Below are 21185 nucleotides of genomic sequence, written 5' to 3' on the forward strand. Positions count from 1 at the left end.
ACCACAGCATTTTGCAGCGCCATGCAATACCCTCTGGTATACGCCTTGTTGGTCAGGGGTTCATCCTACAGCAACATAATGACCCTAAACACACCTCCAGGCTTTGTCAAAACTACCTTCGAGGAAAGGAACAAGACGGTAGGCTTCAAATCATGGAATGGCCAGCACAGTCTCCAGACTTAAACCCCATCGAGCTGGTTTGGGATGAACTGGACAGAAGGGTGAAAGCAATGCAACCTACAAGTGCAACACATTTGTGGGAACTTCTGCAACAGTGTTGGGAAGAACTTCCCGAACAATATTTGATTTCCATTGTAGAAAGAATGCCACGAGTGTGTTCGGCAGTTATATCTGCAAAAGGTGGCTACTTTGCTGAGTCAAAAATTTAAATTAAATTTTGTTAAACAAAATGATTCTATGATTTCTTTTTTATCTCCAATTGTTTATTTGTTATGCTTAATTTCAGAGTACATTGAGACATTAAACTGCGTACATTTCAATAAAAACTGGAAAAATTGAGGTGTTCTAAAACTTTTGACCAGTAGTGTATGTCTGAACCTTATATATATAATCGAAAACGACTTGGTTAATCTCTACAAAATTTTCCATACCTACGGGCATGAAATAAATCCCAAACACCATCCTCCCAAAGGTCGGGAGATTACTTGCGATTTTTGCCTGTACCCATGGAACAGTGCAAGTGGATTAAACACTGACACCTGCGAAAGAGGAAGTTCGTATTACTAGTTTCTATAAATGAGTAACAAACTCATGAAAATGAATGACAAGAAGGATAAACCTTTTTGCCAAATTTCTGAAAGGAGAAAACAAAAGACAAAGCCACGATGGAATGGTTGCGACTTGTGGATGAGAAGAGAGGGCAGATATTTCTGGGAAGAAGACGAGAAGTAGGATTTTAGGAGAAGTGAAGTGTAAGGTGTGTGGAGGAAGGATGGAGTTCAGGAAAGTGTGTTTAGTTGAGACGTGGGGGTGCGGCTGTTGGGGAAGGAAAGGCGCTTTTGCATTTCGCCATGCCCAAAATATTTCCTGTTCAAATATGTCGATTTGCACTTCACAGCAGCTTGCAGCAAGCAATGCCAACAAGGCGAATAACTTTCATTTGCATGAAGGAAGGAATACATGCAGAAAGGGGCTGAGGGCGGGTGAGGCTGTGCGAAGGAAGGGGTGAATGTGGAGTGCAGTGAATGAAAGTAGTTTTTATCCCAATTCAGTAATGTATTCTGATTTTGCCAACTAATGGCATGTTGAGATTGCATTAACTTCCTGGTTTACATACAGGCTGGTGTTAAACTTTTCTAACTGGCAACATGCAACAACTGTTATTAAAGTCATCAATGTACAAGTGCTGCAGCGCAATTGTCCTGTCAGTATCTCCTGTTTCTTGGTTACCTGGAACATCTTCTGTTACCTGGTTAAAACCAGAGCCAACTTAAATTCCATTAGACTCTTAAATGAATTGTATATGAGCTGTATGTTGTTCATTTACACGCTTTCACTGTCCCATCTATGAGCATTTACCGGTGTACGTGAAAAAACCCATTCTTCGTGTTCTTCTTTTGTATGCAGCACATGGCTGTGTGTAGCATAAACTTACAAGGGGAACAGCTGTGCAGCTGATGTGGTACTCTCTGTAGGTTAGGGGCAGGAATTTGGAATTTGGCCAGGGTGCCAGCGATAGCTCATCTTATCGTCACAAACAGTCCACCAACTACCGTAATGACAGCAGATGGAATGGACCAGCTCAACATCCTGCCGAAGGATGGCACACACGTTGATGAAACACCGAGATTGGAGTTTACGCTACTCAGCTCAGAGGCGTGTGTGCATACTTATAGGCCATCCTACCAGCCAAACAACCCATGCAGATTATGCCTTTAAAAAGAGTAGCCTATTGTGGGCTGACACGTTGGCAAAATTCCAAATTGCATTCTTACAACAGCCCCCTGCATGGAGTGGCAACATTTACAGGGTTGGTTCTTATTAACCAAGGAAATGGTAACGACTTGCTGTGGGTACCTTGTCCTGCTCTGCTCTGTATTGAGTAAGAGTGCAATACATACACCTTTGCACTGGGACATGACCCTGCTACTTGGTGTGATGGCATAATATTTAAGAACTAATTACTCCAACCTCAATCAGACACTCTTAGTCCCTAGCTAGGCCTAACATGCTGATGACCCTCTTTTTTTTTTTTCATCCTATTTGACATCTGCCAAGCAAAACTAAATGCTGCAATTTTCAGAATTAAAACATTGAGTATACATTGCAATTAACAAACTACAATTATGATGACAGTATGCCTACCAACTGGTGCCATAATTATGAGCATCTCTCGGGAAGGTCACTCAACCTTGCAAAAGCAGGCTTGACATGAAACAGGTCTCACATTTCAAAAACTCCCAAGATCTGTTGACTATCAATTATCTTGATTCCACTTCTTTCTCGGAGAAAGAAAACTCCATTTGTGAAATGAGAAGAACCACCTTTAGAGGCCATTTTTCCCCACAGAGCAGGGGTTGGCCTTTTTTGGGGCACCTAGGTCCCCTTTTTTGAAGCAATGTTTTATGGCAGGATGCTCTTCCTGCCACCACCCCTGTTAGTCGCCTCTTGTGATCCACAGGGAATTACCAGTGAAATGGTACTCAATTTGCCGACCTCAGAAGGATGACAGGCTGAGTCAAACCCCCCTGGCGTTAATTCAGCGATTGACCGGGATTCGAACCCAGGATATTCCGCCATCCTTTGAGCTAGGAAGCTGAAATTTGGGCACAATAGTGAGCACATACTTTGGCAAAAACGGTACTTTTATTTTTTGATGAATCAATTAATTGATTAATTACTTAATTATTATCGATTTATTAAGTACTTATTTATTTCCTTTCTCTTCTGGGCATTATCTCAGGCACCTTTTGAGCTAGGAAGCTGATATTTGGACATGACAGTGACCAAGTGATTTGGCTTAAAAAGGTATTTTTGATTAATGATGAATCAATTAATTGATTAATTATTTAATTATTTATTTTTTGATTAATGACTCAATTCATTAATTTTCAAAAAGTTACAGATGCGGATGAAATGGTGGTGGTTTAGGTATTCTATTAGCCAATTGATTAAGAAATTGATAATTTTACAATTATTATTTATTTATTCTCAATTCTAATTATTAATCATTTATTTATTTTCTTCCTCATCCAGGCAATATCTCAGGCATCTTTTAAGCTAGGAAACTGATATTTGGACATGACAGTGACCAAGGAATTTGGCTATAAAGGATATTTTTTATTTATTGATTAATCAATTAATTGATTAATTATTTAATTTTTTGATTAATTAATTACTTCATTATTTTTGAAAATGTTACAGCTTCAGATGGTTGTTTAGGTGGTTTAGATGTGCTATTTGATTGAGAAATTAATTATTTTACAATTATTATTATAACAAGATATCTGGAAAAGTTCTGAACGGATTTGGATGAAAGTTGGTGGGATGATAGCCCTTGGGATAAGGAAGAATTGATTAGTTTTTGGTGAAGCTCAGGATATTATTCCGGATCCAGGAATTTTTTGAAGGATTTTTTTTATCATTGGAAGATAGGGCTCAGCAGCGGCCACCCACGGCGGAAGTATGCGCTCTACTGAGTGGCGTTCTACTTTTAATTATGCAATTAATCAATCAATTATTATACACCTCTCCCTCCCAATACAATCTCTATGTGCTGCACGGCGGCATCACTGGGGTGAGTAACCCGGCTATGCCTCGCGCTGGATGTTATTTATTTATTTGACATGGGTGGCGGTGTACTTTGAATGTATCTGTACTTGTTATTCACATCTTATTGAGAAGAAGAAGTCTATAGAACTTTCCAGAATTTATAACGGAATATAAATCTCCTCTTGAGATTCTATAGAAGTCTATCTGTAATCTATGATGAGTAGTCAGATAATGCTGATGAAGTCTATAAGTCAAATGTCCATCCACGTTTAGGTCACTCCTGTCCTCTGGAATGTAGTGTTGACGTGACACCGAGGCTTTTGAAGCCTTATTTGTCACTGCAGATCGAAGAAAGAATGTGTTCTGTATAATTTGTACAATTCTTTACAACTTGAGGAGCAAATGATGTAAATCAGGATTCATTTATTAAATGATCTAACTATAGATGATCCTGAACTATAGATGCTGATCTAAAGATTAATTATGTACATTTTTTTTTTTTTATCCTATGCAATGTGTTCAAATAAAAAGCAATGAATGTGTGCTGTACAATGTATTATTTACAGGTTTCTGTAGAATGTATTTTATGTGAAATATATGGAAAAATATCAAGAAAATGGTCTTTAGAATTTATTTCTCAAGTTGCATAGAAATTCAACAGAACCCGTTTTTAGACTTTCTGTAGAACATGTTGTGTGAAATTCATTTATCTGGAATATATCTAGGAAGGTGATTCAGGTGATGGTTTTGACATTATAATTGCAAAACTTAATGCACGTTTGGAGGCTCAACAAAGTCTCATTTTATGGCCATATGTTTCTTCAGGCAGGCCAAGAACCTTCTTAGTCGATTAATAGTTTTCTCTCCCAGGTTTGGCAACTAGCCAAAATGTCAGACTTCGAACATTATAGTGTCGATGAAGCAATAAAAGATCAAGTCAAGACAGGTGTGCATCACCACGCCTTCAACGGCATCTTCGCAGACAAGACCTGAACATTGACACCATGCTATGAATAGTTTGGGCAATGGAAATGTCTGAAATACTCAAGCCACACAGATGGAAGAAGAGACTGTTAACAATATCCAGTTGTCCAGCATAGAGTCTGCGTGCACTGTTAACAGTAATCAAAATGAGCCGCCTGCATGGAAAACAACATAACATAGAATCTGACAGTAGTGTAAATGCCAATACATATAGTACGCAGAGTTTTGTTAGGGTTAGGGTAAACAATCATGACCAAAAATCCAGCAAAATATAAATCTTGCAATTCTACAAAATCCTCAATGCTGATTCGACAATTACACGTTCAAATCCCGACGCTGCAGGAAATGCAATGGCAAACCTCTCAGTGTATTGCTTGATTCAATGACTGCTGATTTGGCAACGGATACCCTCCTGTGAGTGGATTGGAATATTGGATAGAATTTGGAAGTTGGTACATCATATCTTCATCAACTCCAGTGCTGCGAAAGTCAAAGTAAAGCCACCTAAAGCCACTGGTTGTTCTCAGGAGATGTAAGGCAGGCTTTACTCATATATCATCAGCTTACATTTACCTGGCGTTGCCAGGCAATGCAGAGTCACTTCATGACGGGAATATTAAGAGAGGGGGGAGGGGAGGGGAAGGAAGGGGGGGTGAGGGGGAGGAAGGAGGAGGGGAGGGGGAAGTGTGGAGAAGAGAAGGAGAAGTGGAGGGGGTGGAAAGGGGAGAGGCGGAGGGAAGGGGGGAGGGGAGGGAATGGGGTGTGGTTGGAGGGGAGGGGGAGGGGATTATCGATATATGATTTCAATAACGTTTCAGGTTATCTTTTTAAAAGAGTCGATCACAATACTTGATTATCTTAGCCTGATCAAATAACCTGAATCTCGAGGTACGTGGTGAGTAACACTGTTTGTTATACATAATTTGAAACATTCAGCTGAATATACAACAGTCTGCTTCACATCTGGAAATACAGCTTTATATATTGCTGGATTACTAAAACCTTCAGGCCACTGACCATAAAACATCTGTCTTGTCCTAGTTCCTAAATTGTTACCATGTGGCTGCAAAAATATCTACAATTGGTTGGTTGAATGGTTGGTTGATGGATATGAGGCAGTTTAGGTTTTACATTTGTGGCAAAAGTGAATTGTGACAGCAGTGGATCATATAGGTGTAAAGTACTTGTGGTTGGGGGGCCAACGGGGTGGAGGTTACATTTTCCTGCCGAAAGTTCCTCCCTCTACCCCCCCCCCCCCCCCCCCATTATCTCTTGAAGTTGTATTATCAGTGAAGATGCATTCCAGGCATGCCCCATTCGTAAAGTTAAGGTTTGCTCGAACAGCCAAACAGCCCCAGACCTGCCTCAAGAATGTCCTATTACAGTGACAACAGCAGGTGATGGCATCTCGGCCAAATTTCCTCTCATTATAGTGTCAAAGGAAGTACATGACTATAAAGTCGAAAAAAGAAATTGCAAATCTGAATGTGACACTAAACTTTATTAATTAAAGGGCCTAAGGATTGCGAAGTTTGCGTCAAAACATCATCAGAGCACCCCTTTTTTGAAAAATCATTTTTGAGTTCCAAAGAGTGTAAAAATGTGCCTGGGGTTGATTGATGAAGTGTAAAAAGGAGAAAAAGAACACACAGTGGAAATGACACGTTGTGTATCGGCCTATAATTCTCATCAGGAAGGTAGTTAGAAACCTATATCTCGCCTGTCAGTCCATCCTTCACAGTTTTGGCTTTCATCTCTAAAATTTACAGTGCAACAAATGTGAGGCTGAAATATCAGTGATAGTGCCCGACGCTTCTCTTCCAACCTTTTCAACCCTTGCCATGAAAGGCCTCTTAAAAGGGGCCAATAACATGATACATTGAGTCAATAAAAATCCTTTCATTGTTTGCAACTTAGTTCTTCATTCTGCCCTGGCAACTTGCGAGGACTGGCTTTCACGACAACTTGTTAAAGCGATAGGAATATATTTATATCTCTGAACATTAACATGAATAATGACAATAATTTGGAAAATAAAGTGATTATGTTCCGCAAGCAGCTGCCCATCTGTATGTTCAACTGCAAAGATAATAACAGAGTAGGGCCTTTTTTTTCTACAGCATTGCACATAGCTGGTGCTTAGAATGTCAGAAGTAGAAACATAAGTTCTGAGAGGCCAAGAGGGAAATAGAGCGGGGTAACTGAAAGGCGAAAGCATTGGGGAAGGAGGGGCAGTTGGACAGTGTTGGGACAGGCATTTGTAATATGAGCTAATGGAATGGAGCCCAGAGTGCAAGAGGGAGATAGTGCAATGTACTGTGTAGGGTGGGGTGAGTCAGGATATAACTCTTGATGGAGGGACAAAATAAAAATGATGAAAAAAATATGTGGAAAACAAAGACGATGAAAAACAAAAGTCATTTTTATGAAATTTCCATCCTCAACCAGATTAACCGATGGCTGATGGTGGTTACAAGGAACACAATCTGCTGGAACACGGTAACAGTAAAGAAAACAATAAAGGTTAGGCCAAAAAATATATATTGCTGGGCTCTGGTCAGACCAAAGTTCCAGAATTGATGCGGCGATGCGGTTTTTCTTTTTCTTTTTTCAAAAGCATGGATTGCACATTTAGAGGTTTTTTGTGTCCTCATGCCTTGCGGTCCTCCTCATCTGCTGTGGCGCCGTCCAGAGAAATTAAAGACAGCCAATGGGACTTGTAGGCCTTTTTTTTTTGTAAATAATGAACACAAGCTTAAGTTATTTTAAAACGTATTTATTCTGAAAATTATTAAGTTCTTCAAGCATATTATAGACTGCCATTTCGTTCTCGAGATTGCCTCGCCGTACCGTCAAACATTCCAATGCATCGATCGCGTCAACACTGCGCATGCGCATGTGGTTTAACAGGCCGATGGTCTCCCACGATCTCTTCTCCCAGTCCACCAGATTATTAAAGACACTTACAACTTCATGACAAACGAGATAGGATCCAGGCCTAACTAACGAGACCACCCACAGCTCTCCAGGCCTTCTGGTTGCTTCACACGAACCCGACAAAGAACGTCTTCGTTTCAATAAATGACAATATCCAGCCGATAGAGGCCTAGCATCGCGTGAGCGTCGTCCATGGCAACCGGTTCCGGCCGCCATCTTGTGCGGCATAAACAACATGGTGGAAAGCTGTCGTTTGATCAGACGGACCTGTCAGTTTACGCCCGTAGCTTGCCCGTTGAGGCGTTTTCGCGGTATTGCGAGAAACTGAGGCTGTGTCATCTGCCTGTGGACCCGTGTGGACCCACAAGCAAGCCACACACACTCCACAGTCCACACACACTCCACACGTACGCCACAAGTACGCCATACACACTCCACATGTACGTAACCAAATGCCTAATCCTGCTTTTCGCTTCGCGAGCGAAGTTAACTACCTCATGAGCCATATTCTCACCTGAGAGCTGCAGTCAAGGCAGCTATGAATCCGTTTTGGCGTTGTCTCGTCTGGAAAACGGTAGAATGACACAGACAAGCCCGATCCCTTATGAAATCGGGCTGTACATCCGACAGCACAACAACTCTTTACCATCGTGCAGGGGGCAATTTATATGTGAGACGAGTTTCAAATTGCCGCTATTACATATGGTGGCAGAAGCAATGTTTTGCCACCCAAGCGGTCACGTGACTAAGACGATGACGTCACATGCAACTTCCCTATTGGATTCATGACGTCACGGCACACAAAACTACTCATATCTTTGGAAAGGCTGGTTGGATTTGGACAAACTAAACGCAGTTTTATAGGGGAGAACCGTGCGCGAACGTCGATACCAAATTTGAAGAAAAAAAATTGTTGACGCGCAGGGTCAAAATCGAAGCGCGCGCTGACCAGAACCCGGAAATATATTTTTCTCGGCCTATACAAAGAAAAATAGGATATTAAAGCATGAGTAAAGGTTGATGAAGATTAAGAAGAGGAAGAATAGGAGGACTAAAAAGAAGACTCCAGGTATGAGGAAAGAGCAGGAAAGATGGGTTCTAGACTAATTCAGATGGGGCAATAGAAGCGGAAGAGTATTTATGGGGAATTTTAATTTGCTTGGGATTGATTGGATCCAATAATGGGGAAAGATCAGAACCGAGTTGGATTTTCTTGATCTCGTCCAGGATTGATTTTTAAGTCAGTTTTATAAAAGCCCACGACTAGGGGTGCAATGTTGGACCTTTTTCATAATATGAGTTCTCTTCTAAGGAACTTCAATGCAGGAAGAAGCCATTAGGCCAATCAAAGCCTGCACTATTATTCCCAACCTCTGGTTGTTTGTACTCAATCCTTTTAAATACTGACCGTCAAGCAAGGAAGCAGCACGTACCATTTTAAAAAGTTTTTTGGATGACTCGACCAGGGTTTGAACCACCAGCCTCTCAGACACAGAGCGGATGCTCTGACCATTATGCCACCAAGTCTGGTAGCAAGCAATGATCCGAAGATGGTGGAGTAGGTGAGGTAGTAGAGCACTTGGTTAGAGGTGAAGGCAGAAAAGTGACCCTGACATAGTGTGTGCACCGATACTCTTGATATTTAGAATTCGGGGTGTGTAAGACTGTTGGATTTCAGAAAGGCAAACATGGGGTGTGAGAAGAGAGTGAGGAGCTTGATATTGGGAAAAAGCTAACGAGAGGGCAGCTGGCATCAGAGAAATCAGCAAACCTCATGGAGAAAAAATGTAGGGTGCCTATTAAGTATGTTCCAGTGAGGAGGAAAGCTAGAGGCAGAAAGAGATGAGAGTGGTTGAACAGTCAGGTAAGGATTGAGTGTTCCTAAGGATAGGCAGAATCTATTAATTTTGCAAAAAAAATAATATGACTGGTGTCTGACTTTAGTATGGGAGTAAGCAGTGATTTTGATCGTTAAGAAAATAACTCAAGAAAGTCGAAAGAAAATATATAAATTAAAAGCTTATTCTGTTTGTTTGTTTGTTTGTTTGTTTTTCCGACGATTTTCTCTTAAACTACCCGACCAGAGACCATAAAACTCATATTATTATAAACGTCTTGTCTGAGGAGTTCCAGTTGTATTTTATTTCCCATTGCAAATCACCTTATGTTTTTTTTAATCATTCAGCTAACTTGTCCCCTATTTTTATTGAAGAATCTTGAGATGATGGAATTTCTTGATTTTGTGAATTAAACATTTTTTTGGATTCCTTTATACATTGTTCTGAATGAACAACAAACAATGTTGTTAAGAACCAAAAGAAAGGGGGAAGAGGTGGTAAATTTAACGTACTGTCTTTATTTACTTTTAACATTGTTCTTAATGGGAACAGGAACAACACAGTGACAACACAGGAACAATGCAATAAGAATACAGGAACAATGCAGGAACAATGCAGGAACAATGTAGGAACAATGTAAGAACAATATAGGAACAATGCAGGAACAATGTAGGAACAATGCAGGAACAATGTAGGAACAATGCAGGAACAATGTAAGAAAAAAGCAAGACCAATGCAGGAACAACGCCGGAACAACGCAGGACCAACACAGGACCAACACAGGACCAACACAGGACCAACACAGGACCAACGCAGGACCAACGCAGGAACAATGCAGGGCCAATGCAGGACCAATGCAGGGCCAATGCAAAAACAATGCAGAAACAATGCAGGGGCAATGCAGGAACAATGCAGGAACAATGCAGAAACAATGCAGGAACAATGCAGGAAAAATGCAGGGCCAATGCAGGAACAATACAGGAATAATGCAGGAACAATGCAGGGCCAATTCAGGACCAATGCAGAAACAATGCAGGAACAATGCAGAAACAATGCAGGACCAACACAGGAAAAATGCAGGGCCAATGCAGGAACAATACAGGAATAACGCAGGAACAATGCAGGGCCAATTCAGGACCAATGCAGAAACAATGCAGGAACAATGCAGAAACAATGCAGGACCAACACAGGAACAATGCAGAAACAATGCAGGAACAATACAGGAATATCGCAGGAACAATGCAGGACCAACACAGGAACAATGCAGAAACAATGCAGAAACAATGCAGGACCAACACAGGAACAATTCAGGGCCAATGCAAGAACAATGCAGGAATAATGCAGGAACAACACATGAACAATGGAAGACCAACACAGGAATAATGCAGGGCCAATGTAGGGCCAACACAGGAGCAATGCAGGGCAATGCAGGAACAATACAGGAACAACGCAGGACCAACGCAGGGACAACGCAGGACCAACACAGGACCAACACAGAACCAACACAGGGACAACACAGGACCAACACAGGACCAACACAGGACCAACACAGGACCAACACAGGACCAACACAGGACCAACACAGGACCAACACAGGACCAACGCAGGACCAACGCAGGGACAAGACAGGACCAATGCAGGAACAATGCAGGAACAATCCAAGGCCAATGCAGGAATGACGCAGTAACAATGCAGAAACAACGCAGGACCAACACAGTAACAATGCATGACCAAGGCAAGAACACTGCAGGAACAATGCAGGAATAATGCAGAAACCACTCAGGAATAATGCAGGAACAACACAGGAACACTGCAGGGCAATGCAGGAACAACGTAGGCATGTAAATGATTGAGGCATTCACCTTCGTGCTCCACTTACCTAAATGTGGTGTCGTTTTAGACGATCATTTGTGCCTAATTCAATTCACATGGTCAATATTAATGTGAAAAGAATGGATGCACCCTTTTTTAATTGAATTGCCATGGACAAAAAATGTCCATGTTTCACGTCGACAATAAAAAATAATGCAATGAAATTATAGGCCGAATGGCCACTTCCTGCATCAAAGTTCGTTGCGTAGCCTTGTGTAACGTTGTTAAGAATGGGAAGAGAGTTTCAGGAAAGGACAGAGAGTTGGGGGTGGTGGGGTAGAGAGGGAAGTTGAGGTTTTGAGAGGAGGGGTTGAGGACTTTGGGTTGGGAGGGGATTGTTGAGAACTTGGGATTAGGTTGGGGTTGAGGACTTGAAGAAGAGAAAGAGAGGAGTGAACAAAGAGGCATGGTGAGGGTAGAGAGGGGACAGAGAGCTGGGATAGGGTGTTGAGGCTTTGGGGGTGGGGTTGAGAACTTGACGTGGGGGTTGAGGGCTTTGGGGAAAGGGAAGATGAAGCGGGGAAGGTTGAGGACTTTGGGTAGGGAGGGAATTGTTGAGAACTTGGGATTAGGTTGGGGTTGAGGACTTGAAGAAGAGAAAGAGAGGAGTGAACAAAGAGGCATGGTGGGGGTAGAGAGGGGACAGAGAGCTGGGATAGGGTGTTGAGGCTTTGGGGGTGGGGTTGAGAACTTGACGTGGGGGTTGAGGGCTTTGGGGAAAGGGAAGATGAAGCGGGGAAGGTTGAGGACTTTGGGTAGGGAGGGAATTTGAAGGCTTGTAGTGGGCTGGAAAGTTGAAGTCAAGGTGGGGAAGGGTTTTGAAGATTTGCATAAGGGGTAAGATGGGGGAGGGGGGGTGTTAGGACTTGGGTATGGAAGAGGGGTGGAGGACTTGGGGTTTGGTGGGAGGAGTGAAGCCTTGGATCAATTATTTTGACAGTGGGGTTAATGGTCGACTTTCCGAAATTTCCAGACTACGCTATGCTTTGACAAAGTGGATGGCAGTGAATGGGGTGATAAGATTCAGGAGAGTCTACATAATTCAATTTTGGATAAATGTTGGCAGATGCAGTTTAACATAAGGAAATGTAAGGTGCTGTGGATTGGTAAGAATAAAATATATAGAGATTACATGATTCAAAGGGGAGTTTTAGAAAGTGTGATACAGGAGAAGGATTTGGGGGGTGGTAATAGATTAGGAGGGTAAGCAGACAGTACAGTGTTGGGCAGCTGGCACAGCTATTGGTAAAGCAAATCGATTTTCAGGTTGTTTTCTTCCATAATTTATAAATCAAGAGAGGTTGTTAACACGGTACAGGAAATTAATGAGTCCTCATCTGGAATATTGTGTTCTGTTTCGGTTGCCACATCCAAGGAAGGACAAAGCTGACATAGAGAGGGGCGGAGTGTAGAGAAACTAGATTGATTCCAGGGATAGGTAGACTCAGCTATGACGAGCAGAGACAGAACATTTTTCGTTACAAAAGAGAAAATAGGGGAATAAGGGAAAATAGGGGAAAATATGGGAAATAGGGGAAAAATAGGGGAAATAGGGGAAAATAGGGGAAAATAGGGGAAAATAGGGGAAAATAGGGGACAGGGGAATCTGATATAGATGCTTAAGATAATAGAGAGTAAAACAGAATAAGTGAGGAAAGTTTTTTTCAGAATAAATTGCAGGAAAAAAAACGATAGACATCATTTCTCTTTATCATTTCAAATCAAAGATGGAGTCCCATTAACTTGAAAGAATGTGTTCATCTTTACAGAAGTCTGGAGTATTTTATCCTCATGATACTTCTCAATATCGTAAAGTAATTCTTCAATCCAGAGCAAAATCGATGTAAAATGTAATGATAAATGGTGAGAATATGGCAAAAATATAAATGAAGAAGAACTAAGGCCATGAATAAAGCATGGTGGAAATCATCAAATGGTAAAATGTCTAGACAGAGGAAAGTGAAAGTGTGATAAGTCAAAAGTGTAGAGACAGTGGAAGTGATTGATGTGATCGAAGGTGTTACGTACAAGAAGTATTGCCATAAGAAGTCCACCGGCACTCAGCACCCCATCCGAGATGGTGTCTTTGAGGTAGGGGTAGCGTATGCTCTCGTCATCGCAGTAGAAGCCTCTTTTGAAGGGCCGGATGAGGTTCAACTCCACGAGGAGGAATGGCAGTGAAACTGAGGGAAGATAAGGAAGACAGCTGTAAGTTGAAGAATCAAGAAAACGATTCCTGTCTACTCGGAATCACAGGCATGAGGGATATTTGGCCATCCGTGCACGATTCACTCGGGTTTGAGCAGGCATCACGTTCAACAACAATATGAGAGTCTGTAACTATGCATGAAGGGTGACATTTTGTCTAGTTCTTCAAGCTTACCGATATGCCTCCAGCCTTACCGATATGCCTCCAGCCTTACCGATATGCCTCCAGCCTTACCGATATGCCTCCAACATTACCAATATGCCTCCAACATTACCGATATGCCTCCAACATTACCAATATGCCTCCAACATTACCAATATGCCTCCAACATTACTGATATGCCTCCAACATTACCGATATCCCTCCAACCTTACTGATATGCCTCCAGGTTTATCGATATGCCTCCTGCTTTATCGATATGCCTCCAGCCTTACAGATATGCCTCCAGCCTTACCGATATGCCTCCAGCCTTACCGATATGCCTCCAGGTTTATCGATATGCCTCCAACATTACCGATATGCCTCCAGCTTTATCGATATGCCTCCAGCCTTACCGATATGCCTCCAGCTTTATCGATATGCCTCCAGCCTTATCGATATGCCTCCAGCCCTATCGATATGCCTCCAACCTTGCTGATATGCCTCCAGCTTTATCGATATGCCTCCAGCCTTACCGATATGCCTCCAGCTTTATCGATATGCCTCCAGCCTTATCGATATGCCTACAACCTTACTGATATGCCTCCAGCTTTATCGATATGCCTCCAGCTTTATCGATATGCCTCCAACCTTACTGATATGCCTCCAGCTTTATCGATATGCCTCCAGCTATATCGATATGGCTCCATCTTTATCGATATGCCTCCAGCCTTATCGATATGCCTCCAACCTTACTGATATGCATCCAACCTTACCGATATGCCTCCAGCTTTATCAATATGCCTCCAGCCTTACCGATATGCCTCCAGCTTTATCGATATGCCTCCAGCCCTATCGATATGCCTCCAACCTTGCTGATATGCCTCCAGCTTTATCGATATGCCTCCAGCCTTACTGATATGCCTCCAGCTTTATCGATATGCCTCCAGCTTTATCGATGTACCTCCAGCCTTACCGATATGCCTCCAGCTTTATAGATATGCCTCCAGCCTTATCGATGTGCCTCCAGCTTTAATCGACATGCCTCCAGCCTTATCAATATGCCTCCAACCTTGCTGATATGCATCCAACCTTACCGATATGCCTCCAGCTTTATCGATATGACTCCAGCCTTACCGATATGCCTCCAGCTTTATCAATATGCCTCCAGCCTTATCGATATGCCTCCAACCTTAGTGATATGCCTCCAGCTTTATCGATATGCCTCCAGCCTTACTGATATGCCTCCAGCTTTATCGATATGCCTCCAGCTTTATCGATGTACCTCCAGCCTTACCGATATGCCTCCAGCTTTATAGATATGCCTCCAGCCTTATCGATGTGCCTCCAGCTTTGATCGACATTCCTCCAGCCTTATCGATATGCCTCCAACCTTACTGATATGCCTCCAGCTTTATCAATATGCCTCCAGCCTTATCGATATGCCTCCAACCTTACTGATATGCCTCCAACCTTACTGATATGCCTCCAGCTTTATCGATATGCCTCCAGCTTTATTGATATGTCTCCATCTTTATCGATGTACCTCCAGCATTACCGATATGCCTCCAGCTTTATCGATATGCCTCCAGCCTTACCGATATGCCTCCAGCCTTACCGATATGCCTTCAACCTTACTGATATGCCTCCAGCTTAATCGATATGCCTCCAGCTTTATCGATATGCCTCCAGCTTTATCGATATGCCTCCAGCTTTATCGATATGCCTCCAACATTACCGATATGCCTCCAGCCTTATCGATATGGCTCCAGCTTTATCGATATGCCTCCAGCCTTACCGATATGCCTCCAGCTTTATCGATATGCCTCCAGCCTTACCGATATGCCTCCAGCTTTATCGATATGCCTCCAACCTTACTGATATGCCTCCAGCTTTATCGATATGCCTCCACCCTTACTGATATGCCTCCAGCTTTATCGATATGCCTCCAGCTTTATCGATATGCCTCCAGCTTTATCGATATGCCTCCAACCTTACTGATATGCCTCCAGCTTTATCGATATGCCTCCAGCTTTATTGATATGTCTCCATCTTTATCGATGTACCTCCAGCCTTACCGATATGCCTCCAGCTTTATCGATATGCCTCCAGCCTTACCGATATGCCTTCAACCTTACTGATATGCCTCCAGCTTAATCGATATGCCTCCAGCTTTATCGATATGCCTCCAACATTACCGATATGCCTCCAGCCTTACCGATATGGCTCCAGCTTTATCGATATGCCTCCAGCCTTACTGATATGCCTTCAACCTTACTGATATGCCTCCAGCTTAATCGATATGCCTCCAGCTTTATCGATATGCCTCCAACTTTACCGATATGGCTCCAGCGTTATCGATATGCCTCCAACCTTACTGATATGCCTCCAACCTTCCTGATATGCCTCCAACCTTACCTTAATCACTGAGTGTGCTGTCTCTGGGATGGAATGTTAATCTGGGTGTCCCATACACAAAGTATTTGCTAATGCTTGTTAAAGATCACATGGTGCCTTCCACAAGAGTATGGCATTGTGTTCCGGCACCTTGGTCATATTCCAAATTCCTGCACAAACCTATAATAACCATGCAGCAAAGTGGCGGCCTGTACTGGGTTGGTTCGTAGTCAGCAACCACCACGACTTACAATGTGTGCCCCAGTGCTCTGCTAAAGACCTATGGACAGACCTTGATCTTGATGAATTAACAATAAATCGATTCTAAGCTATAATGATCTGCCAAAACAGTTCCAGTAGCGAAGAACATAAATAAATAAATAAATAATATTAATAAACAAACAAAGGAATGTCTGAGCTATCTTTCCTGTCATGATCAATGCTGAATACAAATTTGAGTCCGTAGGGAGGGAGTGGGATGGGAGGAGATGGGAGGAAGGAAGGGAAAGGGTGAGGTGGGAGTCCAGAGTGAGGGGTGTGTGGTATTAGAGAGCAGGGAGGGGTAGGGGTGGTGTGGGAGTCTGGAAGGAGGGGAAGACGTGAGTCTGAAGGGAGGGGAAGGGTTGGGTGTGCCAAGTAAGGGGGTTGGGTAGGCGGAGGCAAGGGAGCGGTTGGCATGAGGGAGAGTAAGGGGTGTGATAGGAGTCCAGAGGGAGGGAGTGGGATGGGAGGAGGTTGAAGAAAGGAGGGGAAATAGTGGGGTGGGAGAGGAATGGGTGGGAGTCTGGAGGGAAGGAGTGGGAGGAGGGAGGGGAAGGAGTTGGAGGATGAAGGAGAAGAGGTGGATGCCGGGTATCATTGCTCGTATATATATATATATATATACATATCTATATATATATATATAGATATATATATATATATATATATATATACTAGCTTGGCTCGGCTCGCTGCGCTCGCCTCACCAAGCATCGATACTGAGGAACGGGCTTATTTTAGCTGAGGCTAATGACTGTACCTGAGTTGCTGTGTTGTCATGATTTACACCAATCATAATACAAACAATTACTTTGCACAAATGTATTTGTTGTGTTTGTGATATTACATTTTTATAGGCAATTTAGGTTGAAGATTTAGCTTGAATGTTTTTTTGTCAAGAAAGAACCCCTGAGCACACACATAGGGGAGGGGTAGGTGCAGACTGGAAGTTTGGGACGATTACACCTCACCACCACGTAATTCAAAACACCTCACCACCACGTAATTCAAAACACCTCACCACCAAGTAATTCAAAACACCTCACCATCAAGTAATTTAAAACACCTCACCACCAAGTAATTCAAAACACCTCACCACCAAGTAATTCAAAACACCTCACCACCAAGTAATTCAAAACACCTCACCACCAAGTAATTCAAAACACCTCACCACCAAGTAATTCAAAACACCTCACCATCAAGTAATTTAAAACACCTCACAGCCATAAAACACGTAATGAAAACACCTCACCACCACAAAAGTAAAAACACCTCACAGCCATCAAACACGTAATAAAAACACCTCAGCCATAAAACACGTAATAAAAACACCTCACAGCCATAAAACACGTAATAAAAACACCTCACCACCACGAAATTAAAAACACCTCACATCCATAAAACACGTAATAAAAACACCTCACAGCCATAAAACACGTAATAAAAACACCTCACATCCATAAAACACGTAATAAAAACACCTCACCACCACGAAATTAAAAACACCTCACAGCCATAAAACACGTAATAAAAACACCTCACAGCCATAAAACACGTAATAAAAACACCTCACAGCCATATAACACGTAATACAAACACCTCACATCCATAAAACACGTTAAAAAAACACCTCACCACCACGAAATTAAAAACACCTCACAGCCATAAAACACTTAATAAAAACACCTCACCACCACGAAATTAAAAACACTTCACAGCCATAAAACACTTAATAAAAACACCTCACCACCAAGTAATTCAAAACACCACCACCACGTAATTCAAAACACCTCATCACCAACTAATTCAAAACACCTCACCACCACGTAATTATAAATACCTCACCACCATTTGCCGTTTTGTCATGGCTTAAACCAATCATAATTCAAACAATTATTTTGCACAAATGTATTTGTAATATACGTGATATCACATTTTATAAACAATTGAAGTTGAAAACTTAAGTTGAAAAAAAAAAATTCCCCAAAAAAAAAAAAATAAATTGGAAAATCTTTCAAAACAAATACCCTTAGGACATACCGACGGGAGAGATATGTGCATACCAGAAGTTTGGTACGATTTCACAAAAGTTTGAGAAAGTAGTTCAGTGACAACACAACACAAGACAACACAACACAGGACAACACAGGACAGGACAGACGCTGCACAAATATATATATATATATATATATATAAATATGAACAAAACGCTTTTGAGCAAATACAGTGAATTGATTATTTGTATTTACCGGATATGCTGAAGACGTAGTTGACCTCTTTACCTTATTATGACGAAACATCGTTTCTAAATAATTTCAGCAACATCATATTTATTACGACCACAGTTAAAGGAATATTTCTTAATGACTGTACTGTAGTTCTAAATATTCACAGTGTTATTTCAAATGACTGATCCAGTAATATGTGAAACAATCTATGAATGAGAAAAAAAAACTTTAATGTGCTTCATTGTTTATTCCTCATTGTAAAAAAACATAAATGACCGAGGGTTATAAGAACACCACATGCAGAAAATGTGGGAACATGGGAATCGGGTGGACGGAAGGTTGGGATGATGTTGAAAAGCTTTTGCAGCTCCTGGCGATTTAGGACTAGAACATGAATAGGCCTTATAAGGCCTTTTTGAGTAATCCTAAGCACAATAAAGAGGCAAACTTGCATTTGGCGCTGTCTACAGCAGATGGAAGCTATCTTTTTTTGTTTTGTTTTCATACTGTGTTTATCTTTTCTAAGAGGCCTTCAACTAGACCAGCGTTTCTCAACCTTTGATGGCCCATGGCCCCCCTACCGAGTCGCTTAACATTCGTGGCCCCCTGCCCTTCAATAAAAGATGCAGATTTCGTTTTATGAAATTTATTTACTCAGTCTTAAAAGATAAATCAAAGTAAACATTTTTCTAAGCAATACAATCAATGAGACACTTGCTGTTGGGCTTGTCTGACGAGGCCTCTTATGTCCGGCTCCGTCTTGGACACAGCAAGGCGAATATCGTTCCCAACGTCAAGACGGTTTCTGGACTTCGTTTTAATGGTCGCAAGGTCAGAAAATCCAGATTCGCAAAGATATGTTGTGGCGAATTGAATGAGCATTACGGATGCCTTCTTGCTGAGTAGTGGATACGCATCCTGAACAGACAACCAGAAGGTGGAGAGGTCTTCTTTGTTACTGAAGACCAGCTTCATTGCTTTTGAAACCTTCAACTCTGCCAGCTCCTCTGCTTCGTCTTCAGTAGGTTCAATTTTGGCGTTGAACGGGTCTTTGTGCCACGGAACATCCAACGGTGCATCGTCGAAATACGATTTGAACTCAGCAGAGAGATTGTCGAGATGTCTAGTGATGCAATCTTTGATGCCGACGGGAAGCTCAATCCTCTGCGTCTGCAGGTGCTCGTCCAAGAAAGGAAACGAGGCAGTGGACCCGGCCTTGATTCGTGCCTGCCAGACTTCCATTCTAGCAGACAGTCCGGCAAGCTTGTCTTGAACGTCACTGACTGTCACATCACGGCCTTGCAAGGACTGGTTCATTTCGTTGAGTTGGCCGAATATATCGGCCAGGTAGGCGAGCATCATGACGAACTCTTCATTGTCGAAGTGGACATGGAGGTTGTTTTCGTTGTCTCGCAGGAAGATTTCCACCTCAACCCGGAGTTCATACAGCCGAGAGAGGCATTTCCCCCTCGATAGCCAACGGACTTTGGTGTGGAACAGAAGTCCAACATGTTCCGCTCCCATTTCGTTGGCCAGTAGTTGGAAGAGCCGATGATTTTTGGCCTTCGCACGAATGAAGTTGATCACTTTGACCGCGACGTCCATGACTTCCAGCAAACGAGGCGGAAGAGTCTTTGACGCAAGAGCGTATCGGTGTAGCGAACAGTGGGAGGACGTCACATGGGGCCATTCATTCTTCACAAGCGTGACGAACCCTCCTCTGACGCCGACCGTCGCTGGGGCACCATCAGTACAAATGTGCTTGAAATTCTGCCAACCGAGTCCGTTAGCTTCAAAAAAAGAGTCCACAATAGCTTTGATATCTGCCGCTGTCGTTGTGGTTGGTAGGGTATTGCAGAACAAGAACTCTTCCTTCATCTTTCCCTTTCTCTCGTAGCGAGCGAAGGCGATCAACTGGCTTTCCAGGGCGGTGTCGGTAGACTCGTCTAATTGAAGGCTAGCCTGGAGCGTGCTTTGTTTGATTTCGGAGCAAACTTGACGGCACACATCAGCAGCCATGTCGTCAATCCGTCGTCGGATCGTGTCATTAGAGAGCGAAACTTGCTGGATCTTCTTTTTCGCCTCTGGTCCGATCATCAATTCCACCATTTTCTCTGTACATGGCTTGATAAGGTCCTCAGCAATAGTGTGCGGCTTCTTGCACTTCGCAATTCGGTATGCCACTTCGTAGCTGGATTGAAGAGCAGGTTTTTCTTCTGGCCGGAATCCAAATTTGGGAAGTGTCGCTTCACGGTCATATCGTGATCGTTTCGCAGACAGAGCGTCGATATTATCTTCCTTCCTTCCGGGATGCATCTTGTCGCGATGGTTTGAAAGTTTGGAAGGACGTAGTGACGCATTTGACATCACGACCGAGCAGTGCAGACATTGCGCGCAGTCCACGCCATCTCGACTGACATTCGTGAATCCAAACTTGACATAGCTGTCATTCCATTTTCGAGCCTTCGACATCTGAGAAAAAAATTGCAAATACGAATTAATTACTTTTGTAACGGTAATACAGTAAGGTTGAAAATTAGGTTTAGAAAAGTGCTCTGGAGGGAAGGAGAAGAAAGGAAGTAGAGATGT

The 21185-nt window shown here is 42.5% G+C and overlaps 1 protein-coding gene across 2 annotated transcripts in view; it reads right to left on the reverse strand.

The window, feature by feature from the left end:
• LOC137427747 (phospholipid phosphatase 3) overlaps window positions 1–21185 on the reverse strand; it is a 213012-nt gene that overhangs the window by 107226 nt on the left and 84601 nt on the right. For both annotated transcript variants that reach the window (XM_078776330.1, XM_068117458.2), the window contains exon 3: window positions 13392–13546. In XM_078776330.1, the coding sequence (XP_078632456.1) occupies window positions 13392–13546 (155 nt within the window). The remainder of the gene's footprint in view (window positions 1–13391; window positions 13547–21185) is intronic.

The sequence above is a fragment of the Myxine glutinosa genome, chromosome 1 (assembly GCF_964187855.1).
Source record: "Myxine glutinosa chromosome 1, kmMyxGlut1.1, whole genome shotgun sequence".
Lineage (NCBI taxonomy): Eukaryota > Metazoa > Chordata > Myxini > Myxiniformes > Myxinidae > Myxine > Myxine glutinosa.